We start from the raw sequence: 22,645 nt of genomic DNA on the forward strand, positions 1-22,645 counted from the left end.
AACTTCTGTAGAGCAGGCAAGCATTTGGAAGAAGGGCTTTACTCCCTTACCACCCAAGAAGACAGCAGCATTGACTTAAAACAGTACGACTAACATCCCTCTGTGCTTCGCTGAAGAGTAGGGAGGACTCAAGCTAGTTTGTTTTTCATGTTTGTATTATTTCAGTGCTATCCGTTTCACTCATATATCCAAGATTTTAAAAAAACTTCATATTCAGATGATGACTGATAATGCATGGCTTGCTGTTTTAGCAGTATTTAACAGAACAAACCTTTGAAAGAAACCGAGAAGCTCTCACCTCCTTATTTATTAATAAGCACAGAATTCCTTTTTCTGAGTTTGAGTTGACAAACAACCCCTGGTACAAGTGTGCAGCAGCTCAGGGAGTGTCATTACAACTGGCTGAGTAAGGGAAGATCTCTGGAGTTTTAAGAACAAACATTGCAATGTTTAGAAAAGTAATGGGTGAACTAAAATACACCCCTCCAAGACTCTTCACATAATAAATGTGCTGTCTCCATTAGACAACTTGCAATTCCTCTTTGCCCACTTTCTAACAGTATAAAGGCTGATCATGTTTCCATTAAAATCAAAGGCAAATATTTCAGTGCTCTCTGTATGGGACGAGAGCCTTATTATGTTTCAGTAGCAATATTTTTTATTCCACAGAAGAAGTTTCTTTAATTTTGCTTATGTTCTATTCTGATTTAATAGGTGTGTTTCAAACAGAATTATGTGGATTTAAATATGGCCCTTCTGAGGGAAAGAACTGAAAAATTGCCCACCAAGAGTTGATCTTTGCCAGCACTTGCCAGAAACTGATATTAATAAATAAGAATGGGTAAGCTGTCCTTCTGAAGTAGCATGGAGTGCTTGGATAACATTTAAAAATGGTATAAAGGGAGAACACATCCTGTCTGGCAAGTTGAGGTGTAAAATATGATACATGCAACCAGATGGCTACACAAACTTGCTTGAAATTGCAGAAAGAGACCACCACTTTCTTCTGTGACAGTAAGAACCTGTCAGAAAGGTCTTGTGCTGTATAAGAGCTATTGCAGTGCTTGGCTGCGGAGTTTAAAAGTCACTAAGCAGGTGACTGAGCTGAACAGGAGACCCATGGTATACTAAACTGTGGCTTTTTCAAGGCTTTTTGCACTTCTTTTTTCATTTTTTCTGTGCTGCTGGTTTTAATGCTTTTTTTTATCTGCTGCTGGTATTAAAAGTTTTGGTTCCTTTTTTTTTTTTTAAGAATCTGTTACCTGTACTGTATATACAGAAGTAACGTGCTACGTATGGGTGTCTTATATGCACCAGAAACTTTATTCATAGCTATTCCAGCTACTGCCCACATGATCATTGCTTTCTCAAAGCTGGTTCACTATCAAAGAGGAACAGCTGAACAATAGGGCCAAAAGCACTGTATGCATTTAAGAATGCTTCAGAAAATACCTATTAAATCATTTAGCAACAAGTTTCTTCAGCCTTGAAAATCAGAAATGGCAGTCTTAAAAACACAAAATCTCTTCTTATCTGGATCCCTGTACTGTGAGTTTGAAGATGTGAAACCAAGAGCGTTCGAAGCAGCCAAGCGATGGCTCACGTGCCGGGTGCGGGACTTGGTTTGACTCTGTCCTCATCATCCCCCCACAGCTGGGGTGGGGTTAGGACTCAGAAATCCAGGTGGTTTCTTTCCAGTTCTCTGCTTTTCTAAAGAGGAACGACTGCTTTTCAGCTGCCTGCGTTATCTCTTGGACAAGATGTTTAGGCTTGTATTCGGAAGCCTGAAAGATGCTGGTGTGCAAAGGAGATTTCCTCTTGCAAGGAACAATCTTTCCCAGTCACCCTTCTCCAAACCCCCCTAGTTCCAGGGACTGGCTGCAGCCAGGATAAACTGTCTCCTAATAGCAAGCATTATGCTAGAATGCTTTATTGTTTAATAGCATTAAGCTTTATCAGCGTGAATTGTCTCCCAAATGCATATGGCTGCCTAGACCCTTCAGCAGTCATTATGAATAATAGGAGGATAAAGGCAGTTAATTGAGGGGAAATATCCTCACACAGACAAAGAAAATAGATTTCTACTAAATTGCCAGGACGCAGAGGGCAGTGCAAACTTCCCTAAGGTAAAACTTGACTCTTTTACTCTACCACAGAGCCAAAATAATTCCCAAGCAGCAAAGGGATTTGTGTTAGTGTAGCTGAGATTAGAAGCTGGGCTGTCCTTCCCAGACTCCAAACAGAAAAAGAGATCCAGTCTTTAGACTTTGTATTGAACGACTCCCACATGCTTGGAAGTTAGAAATTTTCCTTGTTAAAAATGAAGTGTACTCCTCGCGGGTCAGCTTCTGAGTTGCTGATGCTCTGCTTGTTGAGTGTGTCAGCTAGGCCCTCGGGTCCACAGAGAAAAACACCTATTCTGGAGCTGTTAAGAAAATGAAAATACGGTCAGGAGCTAGGTATGGAACAGTTGGATGTTCTTCATGTAAATCAATCTTACATTCTGTAGGTGCAAGCTTTTTTTCTCAGTTAGAGGAACTAAAGTAGAATGGGATGTCTATCCCTAAAACTTATAACCCCTTAAAACTTGCAAGGCACTTACTGCTGCTTCTAAAACAAATGGTGAGCTAAATCTCAGCTCAGGAGAAGTCAGTGGAGACAGGTTTATTGACCTCAGTGGAATCAAGGAAATAGAGCTTCAAAGAGCTTATGGCACAAATTCTTGAAAGGAACTTTTCTGGTTTTTTCCCTACTAATTTTGGGTGCTCAGCTAAAGGTCATCCATATTCAGGTTTTGTTTTTTGAGGAAGAAATATTTTTGGAGGTATTTAGATGTCACCTGATATTCCTATCTACTTGAGCTGGAATGATGGGGTATGTTTTTTCTGAATCTTCTGCTAGTAATTAGACAATCCATGAAGTACCTCACCAAAAAGGGATGATTTTTAAAAAATTGTAGGTTAAAACAATTTGGTCAAGACCATAGATCCTGTCCACGGCTGAAACAAGAATAGAAAATACCTGGAGATTGTTAGAAAAAAAATGCTTCTCTAGCTTTATCAGCCAAAAGAACAAGATTGTGCTATTATGGCATTTAGTTAGAGGAGGTCCATAGACACTATTGATTTGTACAGGTTTACCCAGGATGCTTCCCCGCAATAGTTTTGAACTCATTTTCCCAGTTAGGTCTTCCATACAAGGTTTTCTGTTTAAGGCCTGTAATCACATCTTTCTCTTCTTCATGATGCATTACGAAGTGAGTGGCCTGTGGGAAATGAAACAGAAAGGACAGCGTAAAGACAGAGTTAGATGTAGCAGCATTATGTCCTGTTAAAAAAATAATAATATCAATATACACTGAATTATTTCCAAACCGAGAATATGGAATTTATGGTGTTTAGCAAGGAAAGCTAACATTGGTAAAGTCCTGACTATCAGTGTCTATCATCTCCTCCTTTTCCCCAGATTGGGCGATCTCAAGAGTTAAAGCTCTGAAGCACTGAACACAGCAATTAATTACATTTCTTTTGCAATGAACTGGTTTAGTCTAAGAACTGTAAAATAAAGCTATGAATTGAAACTTTCACTTCAGGTACAATAATACAACTCCCTTGACCTTAATGAAGTTCTGCCAGTTTGATCTCTGGAAGCTTTGATCCATATGAGGAGGTCTTGTTCACTCTCCCCGTGTGACTTTCGCCTAGACCAGCTAAGCTAAGTAAAGCCAGGAGGAGAAGATGTGGTTAAGGGCATAAGTTCAGGCCTTGCAGAGCTCTGCAGCACTTTTAGATGAGAAAAAAGTTACAGGTATCTTTCTCCCCAAGGGAAAATTCTATGGCTTTTCTTCTTTCCTTCCTGTTTTTTTTCCATTGCATGTGTGGTAACTTCCTACCTTGCTCCTACCCCTCCCTGTCCGTCTAGCTGAGCTATAGCACTTTAGGCACATGGTGAATTTTACGATGGTGAGATGTAAGTAAAATAAACCAACCCTAAAAGTAACAGAGTGAGCACCTTTCCTGACTCAATCATGCATTCGCAAGTGGCTCACGGAAGAGCTGCTCCTTTGTATCCCCACAGCGACCTCCATGCATGGGACCAGATAGAGAACTCACAACAGTCCTGAAACAAATACGCTGCCATCGCTCAAACTTTGTGCATTGCCTTCTTCACTCCCAAATGCCATTAATTATGCTTTAAGCAGTATTAGCTGTCTTAGAGATACTTGCATGGTCACCTGAGGTTGCTGCTGTGAGGAAAGACTGCTTTCCAGAGTGCACATCCAGAGTAAACCAGAAAGGAATTGAGAATGCACATTAGCAGCTGATCCCATATAACTTCTGATGGGTAATGCCTGTCTGCATTTGAAACTTCTGAGAGCCAGATAGAGGCCCAGGATAAAGACCATTTGAACATTTATCAAAACATAACAGACTTGATAACATCAGCCTCAGTGCATATGGAAGTGATGTTTTCCTCTGTGTTGTTACCTGAGATTCATCCCAGCCTGTAAGGTAGATGTTATAGCTGAGAAAGTCTGCGTTATTCCTCTCCTGCATTTGAGCCTCCAGAGATTGCAAGAGGTCAGCAAACCATTCAAAAGCATGAGTGTCCCTGCAAAGCCAGTAAAAATAAATCTGGAAGAGACAAGAGTGAGCTGTCAGGGGACATAGGCACTTATGGTTTCTGGTTTATGTCTGCTGGCAGAATGAGGATTGTAGAGTTCTTGTAGAAATTGCCCTGACCACTTCAGTAGATGGGTAGGCTGGCATCGAGGGTATTTAGGAGTTTTGACGCTGGGAGGGTTGTGAAGCAGAATGAGTGACTGCAAGAACAAGGAAACATCTTTCTGTTTCTCTTCCATCAGCAGGCTACATTATTAGTTCATGATGTTTCCCCACTTACATCCTTGTAAAACAGTTTGTTAGGACATAAATTAATGATTTAGAGGTAGACTCTATCTCTCTGTCTGCTGGCAGGCAAGGTAAATTAAAGCAGGTAACAAAACCAGTTCTGTTCTGTGAATATGACCATAACTGCAGAGTGTGACCACGCACCTCTGCCCAGGGAGTTTCCAGGGGCAGGAGGGGAGAGGAGGATGGTAGCAGTGCTCTTCCACTGACATAAAGTTGTGCTTTCTCTGTGCTTAGGGAAGGAATGCAATATTTGCACGGGCTGTATTAGTGCCTTGGACTTTATATTTCTCATGCAGATTGAACAGCATCTCCACTGCACATGGAAGTCCCCAAGGCCACAGTCAGGATTTGCATGTGTCATTTTGCTCACAGGCTATGTCTCCTTTTATTATGTTTTTGCTTTTGACCCTCCTGCTTCCTTGCCTGCTAGTCTTGTGAGGTAACTGGCCTCTTCTCGTAGGACTTACACATGTCTGGAGCCAGATCACCTTTGCTGGGCCTGTTTTGATTTGGGCTGTCAGCCCTTGAACAATTACATGGGTTCTGGGAAAGAGGACACGTACCTTCTTGAGTTTTAGGTTGGTCGCATCGTGGCAGTATTTGTACCAGACAGACTTGAGTACAGATGCAAAGGGGGTGACCCCTATTCCAGCTCCAATGAGCATAACAGTTTCATAACTGAATACATCCTCGCTCGCTGTTCCAAAGGGGCCGTCCACAGCTATTCTGAAATTGAAAGTACACTTAATAAATCAATAGTGAATATTTATTAGCACCATTTAAAACAACAATAAAAAGGTAAGGTGTTTTTCTGCTACCATGCACATTTGAGCTTAATACTAGTCAGCAAAAGAAGACGTAGGGTTGATAGGAAGAAACTGTAAAGAGCCAGTTAAGGCCCACATCCATGATGGAAGTAGTTAAGGATTATATCACAGGTGCCACCAAACTGGTTGAGAAAATTGAAGCTATTGTAGGTGTTGGTCGACTTTAGCAAGGTTGGTAAAGGTTGGAGACTCTTTGTACGTACTTGGGCAACTTCCATGCCTCCTGGAATTCTTGCTTATCACATCCGCAGGCATTGAACAAGCCCTCTGTCCAGTCTCCTACAATACGGATGTGAATGCTGAAGTAATCCTCTTCTGGAGCAGAGGTTAATGTAAATGGATGCCATTCCAGTTTAGACACTGCTGGACATTTGACAAAAATGTATTGCCCCACCTCCATCTTGAAGCCCTTCTTCATCATCTGGAGCTCAATTGTCTTGAAGGGATGAATGACCACCTACAGTGAGAGAGATAAGGGGAAAAAAAGGGAAAAGAAAAAGGCTGTCTTCACTGTTCACTGGATGTATCTACATCCTCCATCACTAACATCATCATCTACTATGAGACCAAGGAAAGCAGGTGAAACTTTGTTCCCAGCAGAACTGGGAGTGAGGAACAGCACCTGACAGCCAGATGAAAGACTGCAGAAGATGCTCAATTTTTGGTTGAAGTACTTTTTCACACCATGCTTGCAGTCACTCCAAAAGGGACAGGTCAGACTGGCACGTCTTGTAACACATCACCGGATCTATGTATGCACATTGTTAATTCTAGATGCACCATACACAGTGGCACAGACCACAGTGTTAATGGATCTGACTGTATATATAGGGACAAAAATATAGGGCTGTCATACAGATGGGGAATTGAATAGATAGTACCACCAGAAACTGATGTTTTCGTGTTATAGCTGGGTGGGACCTATAATATGGGCATTTGCATTCTGTCTGTCTTTAGCCAAGAATAAATAGAAGAAATATTCTAGAAGCAAGGCTAATATTTCTGTCACTATGCTTTTTTTAATCCTAAAGTTGTCTGCCAAGGTTATTTTCATTTTTCAGAAGAGATATGCAAGAGGGAGAATCAAGTTTATCTATCCATTTATGTAGGTATTAAAAATAGTGGCTAATTATCTGCCAATAGGGCACTAAGCAGGTGCCATAGACATATGCTGTAGAAATGGCTCAGAGATATTTTGGTAAAATTACCAAAAAGCAGACTAGCATATAGGAGCCTTCCTACATGTCAGCATTGTGCCAGAGCACAGTAGAGACATCTAATGTCATCCCCCAAGCCCTGCTATGATTTGAACAGGGTACGTCCACAAGATGCAGCACAGTGCCATGTGAGGAAATTACACTGGGAAAGGCCAGGGTAGTTTCTATATGTTTGAGCTTACTGCTGTGCTAATTTGTCTGTCAGACCTTCAGAACCAGCATTAATATCTCTGCAGCACACCATGGGGAATGGAAGCTCAACCTTAGCTTTGGCTGCACAAAATAGGCACCCCCTAACTCTCCTTTTCAAGAGTCATTTGTTCTGCTGAAGAATCAGAATTCCTAAACATCTGGGTAGTTTTGAAAACAAAGATTTGGTATCTTAAATTACTCTTAAGGCTATGGAATTTCTACATTGTGGAATTTTTAATTCAATACAAAGAAAATTAATTTTTCTTTCCTAAGAGTCAGTCCTGTGCCTTAGCTACCTTCCTCTTCTTGCTCTCTTTTAGAGGCAGGCTGCATTTAGAAGTTAGAGGTTAACACCACGATAGCAAACGGAACATTCCTTTCACTGATAACATTGTCTGCTGCGTAGGAGCCACTGGCTTTGCTGCACCATTTGGAAAAATTGATAATGTTTTGCCCGGTGTTAAATGTAACGTCAACACATACCTTTGTGATAACAACCTTCTGCTGTGACCTCCAAAACCGCACCAACCTCTCACACAGGTACAAAAACATGGGACCTACTACCCACTTCCATGTCTGTAAGCAGAATAAAATGAAAACCCGGATGATGAAGATGGCAACTTAGATTAAACTGAATCCTGGAAATGCTATGAACAGATGTGAAATTCAGGTAATCTAGATTAGGGAACCTTTAAGAGATATGTCACCTTCAAAATTACTTCTGGCCAGACAGGGAATTTCTTTCTCTGTTGAGGGTAGCAGCTGGCTTTTTAGTTGCTACTAGAGTGACAGCAAAGAGTGATATTTGTCTAAAAATTAAGGTAACTAAGTGAAATGTGGAGTAAAGCTCTGAATGCATTATTGACTCAGGTCTGTATTACTGCAGGAAAAGATGTAGTTTCTGTTAACAGATCAGTCTAGATGTGAATGAACAACCAGCCCTGTTAGTCAATAAAAGCTGAAGTTTCAATGTCACATTTCCAGAGGCATTAATTTTCTTTTAATGATCATTAGTCCATTAATAATGTGAAGTGATTTATTATGTGGATTATAGCACTTTCTAGAAAACCCCACAAGCCACAAAATACATTTTGGGTAAACAGTTCTCAGGTACAATTTTCTCGTTGCTTTGCCTGTTAATTGTGCTCATTTTATGGCACAGTGGAAGTGGGTTGTCTGTCTGTCTGTAGTCCATTTCTGCTTTTAATCCATTGTGTCGAAATCTATTGCTTTATGTAGAGAAAGCTGCCACTGAAGAACACTGGGGGTTACATAGCTGCTTTTTGACAGCAAATGCATATGTTATTTAGCAAAAAGAGTACAGCATAAACATTGTAAATTGGATTTACACTCAAGACAACTGTTCTTACCATAGGAGGATTCCCTGAAAACTGGGGAATTGGGCAAGCCCCCTTCTTCCCCCAGTGAGTGAAGTTCTTGTAGCAAATCTCTGGATTATGTTCAGCCAGACTCGCAGCTGTCTGGCCCCGTACAATACGCCTGGAAAAAAATAAAAATCATTAAGGCAATGAAATGAAAATGAAGGTATCTGTCCCTTATTGTTATTCCATTTATGTACTACTCTATTTATGTACAGTTGTGGACTTCTGCAGTGCTACAGCTTTGATACAGCTTTACTGCTCTAATCAACCCACAGAATTGCTATTAAAATGATAGATATGGGGAGAAAAGTTTGTGGGGGAAAATACTGACTACGAGATTAGGTGAAGAACTGAGAAGTATGTCCATTACCATTTCCAGGATATGGTCACAATAGGAAAGCTTCATTCTTTTCAGAGTTACCCTACTTTTTTCTTCAATGAAAAGAAAACCTGAAGTGGGCAAAGTAATCAATTTCCTAGGGACAGGTACAGAAATTATTTCTGTTGTTTATCTTAGAAACTTGGAGAGCCCTTTCCAATGTACATCCTTCCTTTGACCCTTCCTCTCAAGCTGTGGAGTAGCTGTTCAGTTGGTGTGAATGAACACAAATGCTTCTGACGCAAAGCTGCTATGCCAGCTATACCAGCTTGCGTCAAATGATGATCTGGCCTCTATATTCTTGCTTGGTTAGGGGGTTTTGTTGTTGGTTTTTGTTGTATTATAGAGAAGCCTGATTGCTCCAGTTCAGCTATATTTCCAGTGGCGGAGCTAGTGCTGAAAGACAGTTTCAGTTTTGAGGGGGAAAAATATATTCTGACCTTGTTCACTATTTCTTGCCTCTGTCTGGAGTTCTGCCAACCTCAGGGGTGAGTGAGAATCCCCCAAATGATGGTAATTATTAGGCTGAGGGTCATAGTAGAGAAATTCAGATTGAGATTTGCTGCCTTTCCCTAGAAATGGTCTGATTCTGATCAGGGTGTTCAGTTATCTGCCAGCGTGATTCGGTTGATATCTCCTTCCCACGACTTCTCTTTCTGCTTTTCTAGCTCAGTTTCTATTAACTAGACTGTGTTTATGATGCTTCAAAAAAACATGGTATCAAAGTCATACGTATGCCTAGCCTGTTCACAATCTTGAAAGTTAAATGATTGCATTGCTCATAAATATTACTAATGAACCTCTTCCTCATTAAAGGTTTGATTAACATCCTGCCTGAAAAATAAAGGGAAGGAATGACACTGTCCCAGGAGCATCACGAGTTGCAGTTTGCAGGAACATCACCAGTTGCAGTTTACTTCCCCACCAGTGACAGCGGGTTCAGCTGAGCCGCCCGCTGGGATGAGTTACGGGAACAGGAGGAGCCCATTTCCTGCCACTCCTCACCCCATTGCTTAAGGGAAAGTGGGCCTGAGGGGTTTTGCCTTGCCCTATGCTCCATTCAAGGTTTGACAATGCTGGTACCCTGTACAAGAGAAAGAAAACACTTATTTTCCCTTATTACTCAGTGTAGATGCTCCTTCGGTACTGCAATTAAGCTTTCAGCAGTATAGCCTTATAATTACTTCTTTTTTGGCTGAAAGTGTTACTTTAGCTTCCAAAGCAGGTTGATCTGCATCTCTGTACTCTCTCTTTATGTTTACTGTGATGGGAAGTTCGGGACATCTGTCTGTGACACATAGCTCATGCACAAAAAACATCAGTGCTGCAGAAGTGCTGTAACAGCTTGTAACGGACAAGAATCTGCCCCTTCGATTCGATTATCTTTGGTTCAGTTTTCAGTATATACATATAGGTACGTATATATATGTATATTTGACACATGGCCTTCTGTCTCTTGAGATAAACTGACATCTATGCCTCTCTCTGTTACTTTGAGACTGTCAGGCCGTACTTACTCCATAACATCCACCTAAGATGCCTTCCTTGAGTGCAAAAAGCCTGTCCAATATTTTTCAATGTATTAGTATTTTCTCTAAACTCAAAATGTCATTCTTGCCTTTAAGGCCAAATAAGCGAGGCCACTGAGTTCACACCCAAAAAGCATCCTTCCCTCTACAAATAATAATATTCCTGAGTTTATCTCCTTCCAAAGGATAGCTGAACTTCTCTGACAACCGAATTCAACCCCACTGCTAACTAAACTCTTGTATTTTCAGTACAGTGCAGTTAAAATGGTGGAAGTATACTGAACATCCAAGTAAATAAAAAGTCAGCTTTTATGAAGTATATGCTCCTCACTGACTTCTACGAAGAGCAATGCTTGCTTTCTGATAGCATTGTGTCGTAACTACTGGCAAATTTGGACCTTTTGCCAATAACTATACAATATTTGCTGCAGAAAACATGAACCACTTGTTCTTTTCTTTCAACAGGTTTTACTCAAACCTTCTCCTTTTTTTGGAAGTTGGAATGGACAAATATGCTGGTGGTGATTCTTATCTGCCTTCTATTTTTGTTTTTCCTGTTGTAGTCTCATTTCTGTCTTTTTTCTAGCACTACCGGACTGAGAGGAAGTGTTTTTGAATAGTCATTTTTGCCGGGCATTTTTAAAGCACACTTTCTAGTGCACCTAGAATTTCCTTTAAAATGGACAATACAGTATAATTATGAACTATGAAATGTGGCTTGGATAATTTAGCCTTTTTTTTTTTTCCTTTATGCATCAGTTCTGTGGTTTTATAAAGTGGAACTAAATTTCATTTTTCTAAGTGCTAAAATTGTGTTTGCGTAGTGCTAAAGTTGTTTCATTAGGCTTTTCAGCTATTTCAGAAGAAGGTATGGAATGAACCAACAGTGGAAAAAGATGTTTGGCATTTGGAAGTTACAAAAACTTACAGTTGTCTTTATTTGAGCTGCAACAGCTAAAAATCTATTCTGAAATGTTGGTGATATTAAAAGTTCATCCAAGTCTGAAAGATAAGTCTGTGTTATTATAGTTTTCATTTACCCAACAAAATCCTGTGCCCTTTGTCATCCTTACAGGCATGTGTGTGATGCAATTCCTTTTAGGAGAGAAAGATAAATTAACAATTACAAACAGGAACCTTAGAAAAGAGCTTTCCCATTAAAATACCAGAAGAAGTGGAGTGAGCTGAATTATGCAAGTCCCATAAAGCCTCATGCGTATAAATAGCTTGTTGCATGTATCAGTGAGAACCTCTTGGCTCTCAGACCCTCTGTTTGCCCATCATTACCATAAAAAATAACTGCTGCTTAGTGACTTAAGTCCCTATACTTAGGTGTGTAGAGAGCTTTACATTATGATACAGTAGTTATTGTGTATTGTGTGATAAGTGCGAATACTCACCCAGCACCATGGATGACAAGGCCAATGAAGAAGATGACAAAGAGATGGTGGGTGTACCAAAATACTTCAAAATACGACCTTCGGATGGTTTTGGTGGATGACGTGATGATTAGTATGAGGGCCAGGGTGATGATAACGCCAGTGAGACCAGCCAAATATGTGAAAGCCACATACAGGCCCCCCACAGGATTCTGTGAAAGAATTGCACACATTGGTCTAAGGAAGGGGTTGCATCAAAGCAGAGCCAGCTGAACCATCGGTCTGTCCCACTCGACAAATCCTGTACCTCATTGTAGGTTTTAAGTCACCTTCCATGAATTTGCATGCCAACAATGCCCCAATCCCACTCCACTGTTGTTGCGCTGCAGATTTACTTGTACTAAAGTAAGTGGAAGTAGAAAGGGTTTTCCACCGATTCACACACCAAACACTGTTTCTCACTCTGCCACTGCTCAGCAGTACGGGCTTGGGGAAAGTGAACGCTTCTGCAGAGCTCTGTTGTTACATCCACATTTAGGGAGCTAAATGAAAGTGCTCCTTTTCAGTGGTGTTGTGCAGCTGTGGGTCTCATAACTCATACAGAGATCAGATGGTCGGTGCTTCTGAGGAATAGGGAAGTTCCTTATTTTGGTGTTGTTTTTTTTTTTTTTAACCAGAGTTAAGGAGCCCACGTTCAAAACTTTTGCCTTGGTATCGGTATGCCCTTCTGTATGCCACATCTACCTTAGTCAGAAGACTTTTTTGCAGGGTATTTGTTTTTATGTCATGTTTTAAATCTACTTTGAAATCCTGAGGTGAAAAAGTTTATACTACCAAAATTCAGCTACAATATTGCTCACAAATATAGAAGAATGAATTGGGCAGAGTTTTGCTGCAAGATGGTCCAAACCCAGACTGTGCACACCAGAAATAGGCACTCTGCTCAGATTGTTTTATATAGTCATCTAACCAAGTGTAATACTGATTCTTCACAGCCTGATGTCACTTACCCCAATAGTTTTTCTAAAAAAGTTGATATAGCTTTCATTTGGGTTATCACCAAGGCTAGAAAGCACAGCTGCCAGAGTTCCTTTCTCTTCAACACGGGCTTGCACACTCCACTCTACATTGAATAAGTGCGCGATGGTGTGAATTGCTAGGAGTGACAGGAAAGAAATAATCAGGGTTAAGGACAATAAAGGTACTCAGTGGTTTTGGCTATCATTTTAAACTTTGTAACATTTGGCAGCTGCAGTTTAAGACCTTTGCCACTCTCACCTTCTTCGTCACAGTTTCAGATCACCGACATGTTTTACCATTAAAGCTTTACCATCTGAAGTTTACGTCTTTTTGAGTGGGGGGAAGGAAAGAAGTAAAGGGAAGAAGTTTCCAGCTTTCAGCAATTCAAGTGGAAGAGCAGTACCCTAATTTTATGCCTGGGAAACTGAAGCATGAGATGGTTTAAATTATTTGTCAGGATCATCCAGAAATTCTGTAGAAGAGCCAAGAAGTGAATCTGGATCTCTTTGATGTCACATTTGCTAGCACTGCTTTGCTCTGCTGTATAGTTAATAATCACTGATAATGTTCTTGCTGAGCTGAATGTGTCCCACAAACCCAGTACAGCTGAGGTGCTTCACACTATTTCCACTACGCATTATTGCAGGGGTAAGCCGTACAACACTTTGCATAATTTTTCCCCTTTTGTATCACCAGATACTTATTCACCTTCAATACAGGGCCTGATGGGTACAGATCTAACACCCCCAAACAATCCATCTCTGCTGCAGACCTCCTCTGTGGTCTTACATTAATTAACTGCATTGTCCCACTCGTTTTCTATGAAGTGGTGATGACATTTCAGCTGCAGCTCAGAAAGGGAACCTGCTCAGCTCAAGTAATTTACTGATATGAAGACTGTTCTAGGATATATGATTTGTAACGTACTTGCATTGAGAAGTGACAAATTTGATGAAAAAAAAAAAGATGTAAACCCCTTAGTTTAGGAAATGAGAGATAAAAGATGAAAACATTTCCATGTCCAAGCTTTTTATACCCTTTTCCTCCATCATTTCTATTATTTGTTTCAGACATGCCATCTAAGAAGTAAGTCTAAACAAGAATTAAAGCCAGGTTCTCAGGTCATTGCCAAACACCCTTTATTAAACAGTGGCATAAATGGTGCTGGCAGTTCAAGAGAAAAGTATTCGTTCTTATTTATCTTTTGCTCTCTGCCAGTTGCAGAATAGTATTTGGAAACTGATTTAAGCCTTAGAACATGCTGACTCCTTTAGGTTAATGAAATCAGGTCTCTGCCCATATCCTTAAGTACTTGAATCCCACCCAGATTCTGTGCAAAATGCACGAGAAAGCAATAAACAAAGAAACATTTGAGTACCAACCAGTATGAAGGGCGATCATCCATGCCACCATTTTGTGAAAGGTGAGGTTCCTGTCCAGCTGTCGTCTGACGCGGGTAGAGCAACACTTTGGGTTTGAAGAAAAAAAGTATTTTAATACTATTTGTGACGTCTCTGCATACTTATTTAAATGCAGTAGCAAAAAGAGAGGCCCTGAGCACAACAATTGGTGGCATTGCTAGTAAAAATCTGGAATTCCTAAATATAGACAAAAAACATTTCCCCCCATACTTCAGAATATGGGAATAACAGATTATGTTTTAACATGTCCCACTGAAACGAAGTATTTGACAATGAGAAAAATCTTAACATCCAGTATGACAAAAGTATATATCTTATCTGTGTGAAATTACACATTCTAAACAGGAGGAGGGATCACAGTCTGACACGGCAGGGTGGCTGCCTTGGTAGAGTCTCAAGTTGCCACCTAGCATCAGGATCCTGTTGTGGTTCACACTGTAGAAATGGACTGTAAAACTTGGGTATAACTGTCTCAGGGAGCTCCCACCCCAAATGTACTAGTCTGTTATGCTCGGTAATATGAAGTGATTCCCTCCCCAGAATACCGGCTGTACTTGCCAGGCATTCACTTACAACTTGTTGCTGGAGTTACCCAAAAAGATACAGAAAGAAAAAAATCTCTGCTGATACAAACTGAAGAAGTTGGTTCTTAAGAAAAACAGAATGATATTTTCATTGAGGATGATGACAGGTTCCTAACAGGCCCCATCTAAATTGTGCTGCGGTCAGTGGGGGTTTTTCTATAACTTCAAGTTCCTGTAAAGCTAACGTTTGCTGTCTCCACGCAGTAGAAAGCATGATTATCCTGTATTGTAGCTTTATATTGCTTTCGCTGACTGGCAAAGGGAAGAAAACACCATTTCCTCATAAGAACCATGTAGAAGTTTCACACAACAAATTAAGAGAGACCAAAATATTCTCCCAGCTGTGCGCTGGACATTAACTTTGTAGATGGCAGGGTAAGGTAACGTATCGTCCCAGCTAATAGGGTGGAGCTGATCATCCCAACCATCCAGGAGTGAAACAGAAGAGGGGATGATGAAACACCAGAACAATTTGATTTCTGATTTGTTCTTTGCTTAGTGGAGATATATCAGCAGTGGCCTTACTCTTCCATACCAGTAAGTTTCTAAATATCCCATGCATATTAACTGTACAGATAAAATAGATGAGCAGGGAACAATTCTCTCCTCTGGTTATTCTCCCACTGTGACACTGATTATAGGGCAAAATCTAACACTCTGGGGCTATTGCAATGACCTCAGTGGACTATAACAACAGCCAGGAGAAATTTCGCCTTCTCTGTATCATGTGTCTTGAGACACAATTAAAAAGATTGTAGAATAAACTGTAGCATAGTGAGGAAGTGGCAACTTGGCTTGACTGCCTTGATCTTTCTGTTTAAGAAGCAGAAGGCCAAGCAATGGCAAAATGCTGTAGCTAGATTCAGTAGTGAGGCTCATTAACAACAGCGATGAATACAGCAATAAAGGGCATGAAAAGACAATACAGCTGGTCTTTCAATTAATAACAAATAACTTTGTAGCACATGATTTTTGGGTGGCAGGAGGTAAAGGGCAAGAGGTGCCAGCACATTCCTGTTGAACAGTGGGGTTGAAAAATTCTCCCCTCTACTTAACCCCAACGACATTGCTGTTGGAAAGGTCACTACCCTTTCAGTAAGTTATGTGACATTTTTAAATCCTGCTTTTTCTTAAGACATCCTCACAGGTGTTACTTGCAGAGCATAGCTAATTAGAGACAACAGCAGAACAAGCACAAGTATTTGTTTTATTGCAAAAAGCAGCTGAAGTTAAACAAACTCCATCTAACAGCCCTGTTTTATGCCCCCCCCCCCCCTTACCTCCCCACCCACCCTCAGAGCCCTTCGCTTCCTTGTACAGCATCATTAGCAAGAGAGCGAGCTGCAGGCAGGCAGCAGAAATGGAGCTGTAGATCTCTGCACGGTTCTCACTTGCAGACTGGGTGTAGCCTGAGTGAGACTGTATCCCAGTGCCCGAGACAGAAGGACTTACTCTGTAGCTTGAATACTAAGATAAGAGGCACAGCTTTGTCGGGATCCTGGTTAGAAAAGTCAAGTGATAGATGATAGGAGATGAGCAATTCAGGACAAGTAGCATAAAGTCCCAGCTGGAATACAGTTCTCTGATTCCTTGGAATGAGTTTTTAGCCTTTCAGTACCATCTCCAAAAGTGTCTTCAGCTCTTTCATTGCTCTGACCTCAGAAGACGTTTGCCCAACCTGCTTTCAGCTCAACCGCTGTGGAATCTATTTCAGACCTCATGAAGGCCTTGTATGATCAAGAGCTCATCAATATTTTCCAGTTGCATTCATCCAATAGCAATGTTAATTCTTACTAAATTTGCATTCATTATTGATTTCTGCAGCCTGGGGAGTCAGCTCTACGTTTTGGCAGATACTAGTTGATCTTTCTCAGGGCAGGGGAAGAACAGCTTCAACCCTACAGTTTTACTTACTATTCTTTTTCCTTTGTACATGGGGGGTACGGCTGTCTGCTTCTGTAGCATCCCAGCATCTGAAGGGGTATAGCACAAGACTGAGAGCCTGGTCTGTGTGGTTCCAACTTATATTCCTAAGTGTTATGCCTTAAAAAGGCCAGGGCACTAGCCTTACTCCTAAATGTAATTTAGGAGCTTAATGTGGCAGACAGGTCTCATTTATTCAGCCACACTGACTCTCAGGATATATGTACTAGATGCAGGTACAGCCTGTGTTGCCTCTGATTATTTTCTCATTACTTTGGATCCCACTCTCTTCCCCGATGAAGGACTGTTGAAACACTGCATCTATTTTATTGCTTCCTCTTTTGCTCGGCTTTTTCAGCCCCCACAGGCCATCTCATTTGCATGAAAGAATTTGTGCTAGATTTACAGATGAAAACCAACTCCTGTGAACTAGTTTTGTTGACCACGTGTATATTAAAGAGGCTAGAAAGAAAGGAGGAATTGTTATATATTTGGAAGGACAGTTCACAATGTTGAGGAGAATATTGGTTTTTCGCTGCACCATGGCATGCATTGTCTGCATTATTGCTGCTGTAATAGCCAGAGATCTAGATCTCAGCAGTGTGATACAGTCAATACTATCACAGGAGACCTCTCCAGCTGTCACTTAGAAGCAGTCGTCCCTTTCTTAGTGGTGGTTCCTCAGTGCTGTATATAACATTTGCATTTGGGAGCTAGAAATGGTCAAATGGCCTGCGAACTCTTTCATCCTGAGATGGAAATGCAGCTCAGACAAGAAAGAATGTAATTTATGAACCAGCTGAAAAAAGTCCCATGCTGAAAGTCTGTGAAGGACTACATTTACTTGAAGAACTGAACATGCAAAGACAGAAGACGTGGGCTAATACCTTCCTCTATAAATGGGTGTTGCATCGGTGACAAACAGGGCAAATGTGTGTAAGCACCACCCACAGCTGCTGCCAGACAGAAGAGGGACTTTTCATCCAGGGCAGCATGATGCCCAGGAGGCAAGAGAAAAGGGAAGACTCAAAGGAGGCTAATTCAAGGCTAAACCTCTCAACAGAGCTCTAGACACACCATTGGCATACAGGCCTCAGTCTTGCTCATAGCAAAACTCGACGTTTATCTACTTCTTAAAAGAGGACATCCCCAAAGTACGGTATATTTGGGGAACTTGGACGGAATTGCTTGGTATATTTGCAAGGCTTCTTGGCTTATTATCTTTCATAAATTTTGAAATTCTTTCTTCATCTTACCGCACTTGATCCTCTGAGGAAGGAGAGCAAGTTTCGACATACTGGCAGCAGAATCAGCATGCAGTTGAAATTCAGACAAGCTGCAGGGGCCCTTGCCAGTGCCAAAGCACGCTGTAATTGAAGAGATGCTGTTATTAAGTGCATTACCTAAGACGTTATCCAGGATGTGGACAGGCACAGATTTCATTTATGTATTATATCACAACTTTTCATGAGTGTGAGATCTAGAGTTAATTAACAATGTTCACAGTTCAGAGTAGTCATGCTTTGGCCAAGTCAGAGACACATATGCAGGCAAAACACATTCCTCCAGATAGACACCTTCTATTTCCAGTTTTGAAGTAATATGGTTGTACGAAAACCTGCCTGTCATGTCTGACAATCAATGGCCGAGCACTGATGCAAGTCTAAATTCTACTAAGCCATTAGTAGAATTTTTTGTCCCAAAGTCTTGCTGCTGTGGTTTCAGTTGGCTGGGAGGTTATGGTGGACAGAAGCAACAGCTTATGAGGGAAGTGGTTTTATGTTCTCTGTTGTCAGCAAAGGAAGTCTAGGGAAATTTGTTGCCTCATCTTTTAGGAATATGTTCCTTTAATGTTGCTTTTCACATCCTGAATTGATTTCAGCTTTTTGAACAAATACTGTTTGAAAGGAGGGAATAATGACCATATTAATCCAAACACAATGAAGGGAAGGAAAAGATAACTCTCCTTGCATCGATTGGGACCCTTTCAGGTTTCAAATCACAGTTAGTTACTTGGGGTTACACTGAGCTCTAGTTATCCAAGCACAGGTTTCTGTGACTTCAAAGGCAACTGCAGCATGATTGCAAAGGACAGAATTTGATCCATAGATCTGAAGCTGTATGCAGAAGGGGATTTCATGCTTTGTTGAATTAAACCATGGCTTTGCAAACCTTTTACAAAGTGCTGTGTTCTGTAATTTGAAGCTTAGTCTGACTTTTATGTCTGTGATCAGGCTTTTAAAATATGTGAACAAATTAATTTTCTCTGTCAATTGGTCATGACCTGTGGTAGCTTTGGAAGCAAGTTTGTAGTAGGATACATAATGCTGCATTAACCACTGGGTTATATTGAATAGCCCAGGGTCCAGGATCACTTGACTACTTGACAGCTATTCACACGCTTTATGAATATGTGAATGATGATTACTTTTCAGAGCTAATAGCTTTGTAAACTATTCAAGCTGTGAAAAATAATTGCATGCGGAAACGATTGCACAATAGTTCAGCAGCAATATTTTATTCATCTTTTGCTTAATAAAGCAGCCACAATGCACATTTACTTTAATTACCAGGAGCATAATAGTTACCTGAAAACATCTTTAGAATGGGATCTCTCTATTTTGCCTACCAGCTTTCTATTCAGAAGGACTGAACATCTACCTGCATTCCGTTATCTGTTTGCACGTGACTTTTAACTCCTACGGGAACCTGCTGCTCCAGCCACTTGATCCTGTTTCAATCAAGTAAAACTAGGCAAAAAATGCTATGTGCTCAGTCTATGCCAAGGTAATACATGTATTGTACTTACGCCAAGGAGTATTCTGGTGTAGAAGAATTTTGGTGGGATATCATATGCAAGGTAGTACCACCAAAAGAGGAAGACATTTAAGCCCAGCCACACAAGCTGAAAGAGAAATGAACAGGAAACTTTACAGTTTGTTGTTAGAAATCGTACGTCTGAATTTACACAGTTCAGATAACGGTCAATTAGCTAATTATGCTCCTGTTTGCACAGAGAGGCATATTGCAGGGTATGAAGGGTTCAGCAGGGGCAATAGAAATTTTTCTGGTGGAAGTGGGCTCTGATGTATGCACACAGGAGTACAGGAGTGGCTTTAAACCAAAATACAGCAATGGGTAGCTGAAACTTTTGCATAGCTCAAGGGGTTTAGACATGATTATATAAAGACCATCATATTACAGGTGTCTAGCAAAGTCAGCGAGTCTGGTTAAATCTCCAAACATCATTAAAGGTTAGGAGCTCTTTCAAATGGCAGTTCCTCAGACATATTAACCTATGTAAGAGGAAGACTTAGGAGCCAGGCCAAAGGCCAAAGAAGCTTGAGATCTAAATATAGATGGCCTAAATTACACCTAAGGCCTAATGTTTTCTATTGAGTAGGAGACTCTAAAGGTCTGAAATCAGCCTGCAGGAAATATTCGACACAGGCACTTTGGTAGTGTTTAGACTACCCAAAACTGCGCTTCTTCATAGCTGTAGTAAAGTATTGTCTCAGACTTGCACATCCTACTCTGCAGGTTTCTTTTGGAAAAAAAGAAGTTATTAGCCCTTCTCAAAGCTATCTAAGGCAGCTACAAGGTCCTCTGGCCACAGAGATCATAGCGAATCTGGCTGTTTGCCCTTCTGGAGGTGGTTGGCTGATTTCACATCCCATAGTGAAACCAACCTGTATCAGTGCATCCTCAGAAATTGCGACATTACAGTCCCTCACTCCTCCTAACCCATACTTTTTGCTAGCTCTTTGGCCCAGCTGACACAGTAAAAAACTTGGGATCACTTTAGAGCTTGAAAACGTCTTACCCTTGTGGCATAAATACAGGGAAATTAAGGGATTTCCATCTGGGTAAGGCAGTATATGGGAAATCCCCAAATCCTCATTAAAAAACTAAGCTCATCTCAGGATTAAATGCTTAGGATACGTATTTAAAGTGAGAGTGTGCCACTCCCACGTATGCTAGCCTGATAGCATGCCCAGAAGACCAAGACATTTGGCATGATCCTTGTGGTGTCTCACAGTTCTTCTTGGTGTTGACCCACAGGGAACATGGACCCTTTGAAAAACACTGTGGCACCTCTGGCAGCTTGGGTTGAGTTGCAGAGTTAGAAGCCATCCGTGCTCTTTAGCTAGGACCAGTGAAGGCAGCATTGGCTGGGGTTTAGGCTGTCATGTTTCTGTTTTGTGGGGATAAATTAATAGAAATTGTGGCTGTCCTGTTTCTGTCAAGCATTGGGCAGCCCTGTACCTAGTCAGTGTGCAGTAGAACTATACAGGACAATGCAGAACACTTTGGTAATGCTTCAGCGAATTGTCCTTTTAACTGGTTTCTTTATCAGTGACTTTGTTGATTTCCTTCCCCATGAGCGGACCTTGTTACAGCTTTCAGACTCTAAAAACAAATTCCTTATTTGAACAAAGTATGGGCCTCTTACTTAATTCTTCTAATATTTCAGTTCTGGTGGAAAAAAAAAACCCAACATGCCAGAATTCACCTCTTGGCAGTTTCGACTTCCTCAAGTCACTGAAGATGACAGCAAACATAGTTACTCCTTTTCAAAGCACTGAAGTGCCAGGCTTATGTTCCTAAACTGGAGCTACACATCTACAATATAATATATAAGTATGGATGGTTCATAGCATCAGAAATACCTTTTTGAATAAAGGTGTTCACATTTCAGTCACCACAAGTACATAATATCTATGTCTTCTTTTTCTTCCTCTCAGTATTTACCTCTACTAACCACACTTGGCAACAATACCTTAACTAGTACTACATTTTGGTGTTGTATGTTCATATATATATATATATATATATATATATAAAAAATTCTATACCTATTGTATCACACTGTGAAGTGAAAAAAAGAAAACACTGAAATACTAACTTCTGTCTAAGTTTTCTCCAAGGAGGACTGCCCTAATTTACTCTTTAGGACTTTTAAATGCAACTGGGATTTTCAGTACTTTAAAATCTTGCTGAGAATCAATTTAATCTACTTTCACAGCCACTCTATGCAAGCTGCATTCAAACTCAATTCAAATACTACGTGTCTTAATGAAGGATTCATGAATCTCTTCTCTAAATTCTGGAATCTGACTCTAATACAAATTTTATACCATCAAGACACTGTGCTTTCAGTTACACCCACTTTTGTTTATAAAAGTGCAAGAAAGGGTGTTTTTTGTAATTGCTTTCTCTGTTGAAGCACACATAGTTAAGTGAGATGTAATGTTATTTGTTTTCCTTAAGTCACTGTTGTATCCAAAAACCCCAGATACTTAAATATTTCTAACCAAGCAAATGAAAGTTAACATATGATCTTTTCTCAGTTGACAATGAAGCCTACAGCAACTGAGATACCAGACAGAGCTCCTTAAAAATTATTCTCTTGAAGCATTTCACTGCACTCGCTGCCCTAGTTTCAGCATAATCATATGCATCGTTCACTGGCATAGGGAGAACTGCTTAGTACAGTTTTCTGTAGAACTTTTTACCAGACTTAAAACACAATAAAAATTGTACTTACAACGACGAAGATGGACAGTCCTTCATTCTCTACCCAGTTACCCATGATTGCCCGAGACGAGCACGCACAATGGCCCCGTTCTTTCTCAGACAGCCTCTATGTCTTCTCTCATAAGGAAGTGAGAGTAGAAGCTTGCAGCAACCTGTTTCCTTTCTCATTCATTTAGGAAATAAGTTAACCATTGAATCATGTCCATATTTCTGTTTCAAATGTGTTTCTACCATCTTTACTTATAACTTTCCATAACTCAAATATATATAAACAATTGAAATAGGCTATTTTTACCTTGTGATACAGAGGATAACATAAATAACATAACTGGTCAGGTTTT

At 40.5% G+C, this 22,645-nt stretch overlaps 1 protein-coding gene across 1 annotated transcript; it reads right to left on the minus strand.

Moving 5' to 3' along the window:
• Positions 1-1,221: 1,221 nt before the first annotated feature.
• LOC126053244 (cytochrome b-245 heavy chain) lies at positions 1,222-22,372 on the minus strand. The gene is made up of 13 exons (XM_049835178.1): positions 22,315-22,372; positions 19,576-19,671; positions 18,023-18,133; positions 14,221-14,305; positions 12,829-12,974; positions 11,840-12,030; positions 8,520-8,649; positions 7,633-7,725; positions 5,944-6,197; positions 5,477-5,639; positions 4,488-4,634; positions 3,141-3,265; positions 1,222-2,425 (listed from the first exon to the last, which is right to left on the minus strand). Exons 1-13 carry the CDS (start codon positions 22,357-22,359, stop codon positions 2,299-2,301), a joined length of 1,713 nt encoding a protein of 570 aa, XP_049691135.1. The 5' UTR covers positions 22,360-22,372; the 3' UTR covers positions 1,222-2,298.
• Positions 22,373-22,645: the final 273 nt, after the last annotated feature.

Source organism: Accipiter gentilis, chromosome 32, assembly GCF_929443795.1.
Source record: "Accipiter gentilis chromosome 32, bAccGen1.1, whole genome shotgun sequence".
NCBI lineage: Eukaryota > Metazoa > Chordata > Aves > Accipitriformes > Accipitridae > Astur > Astur gentilis.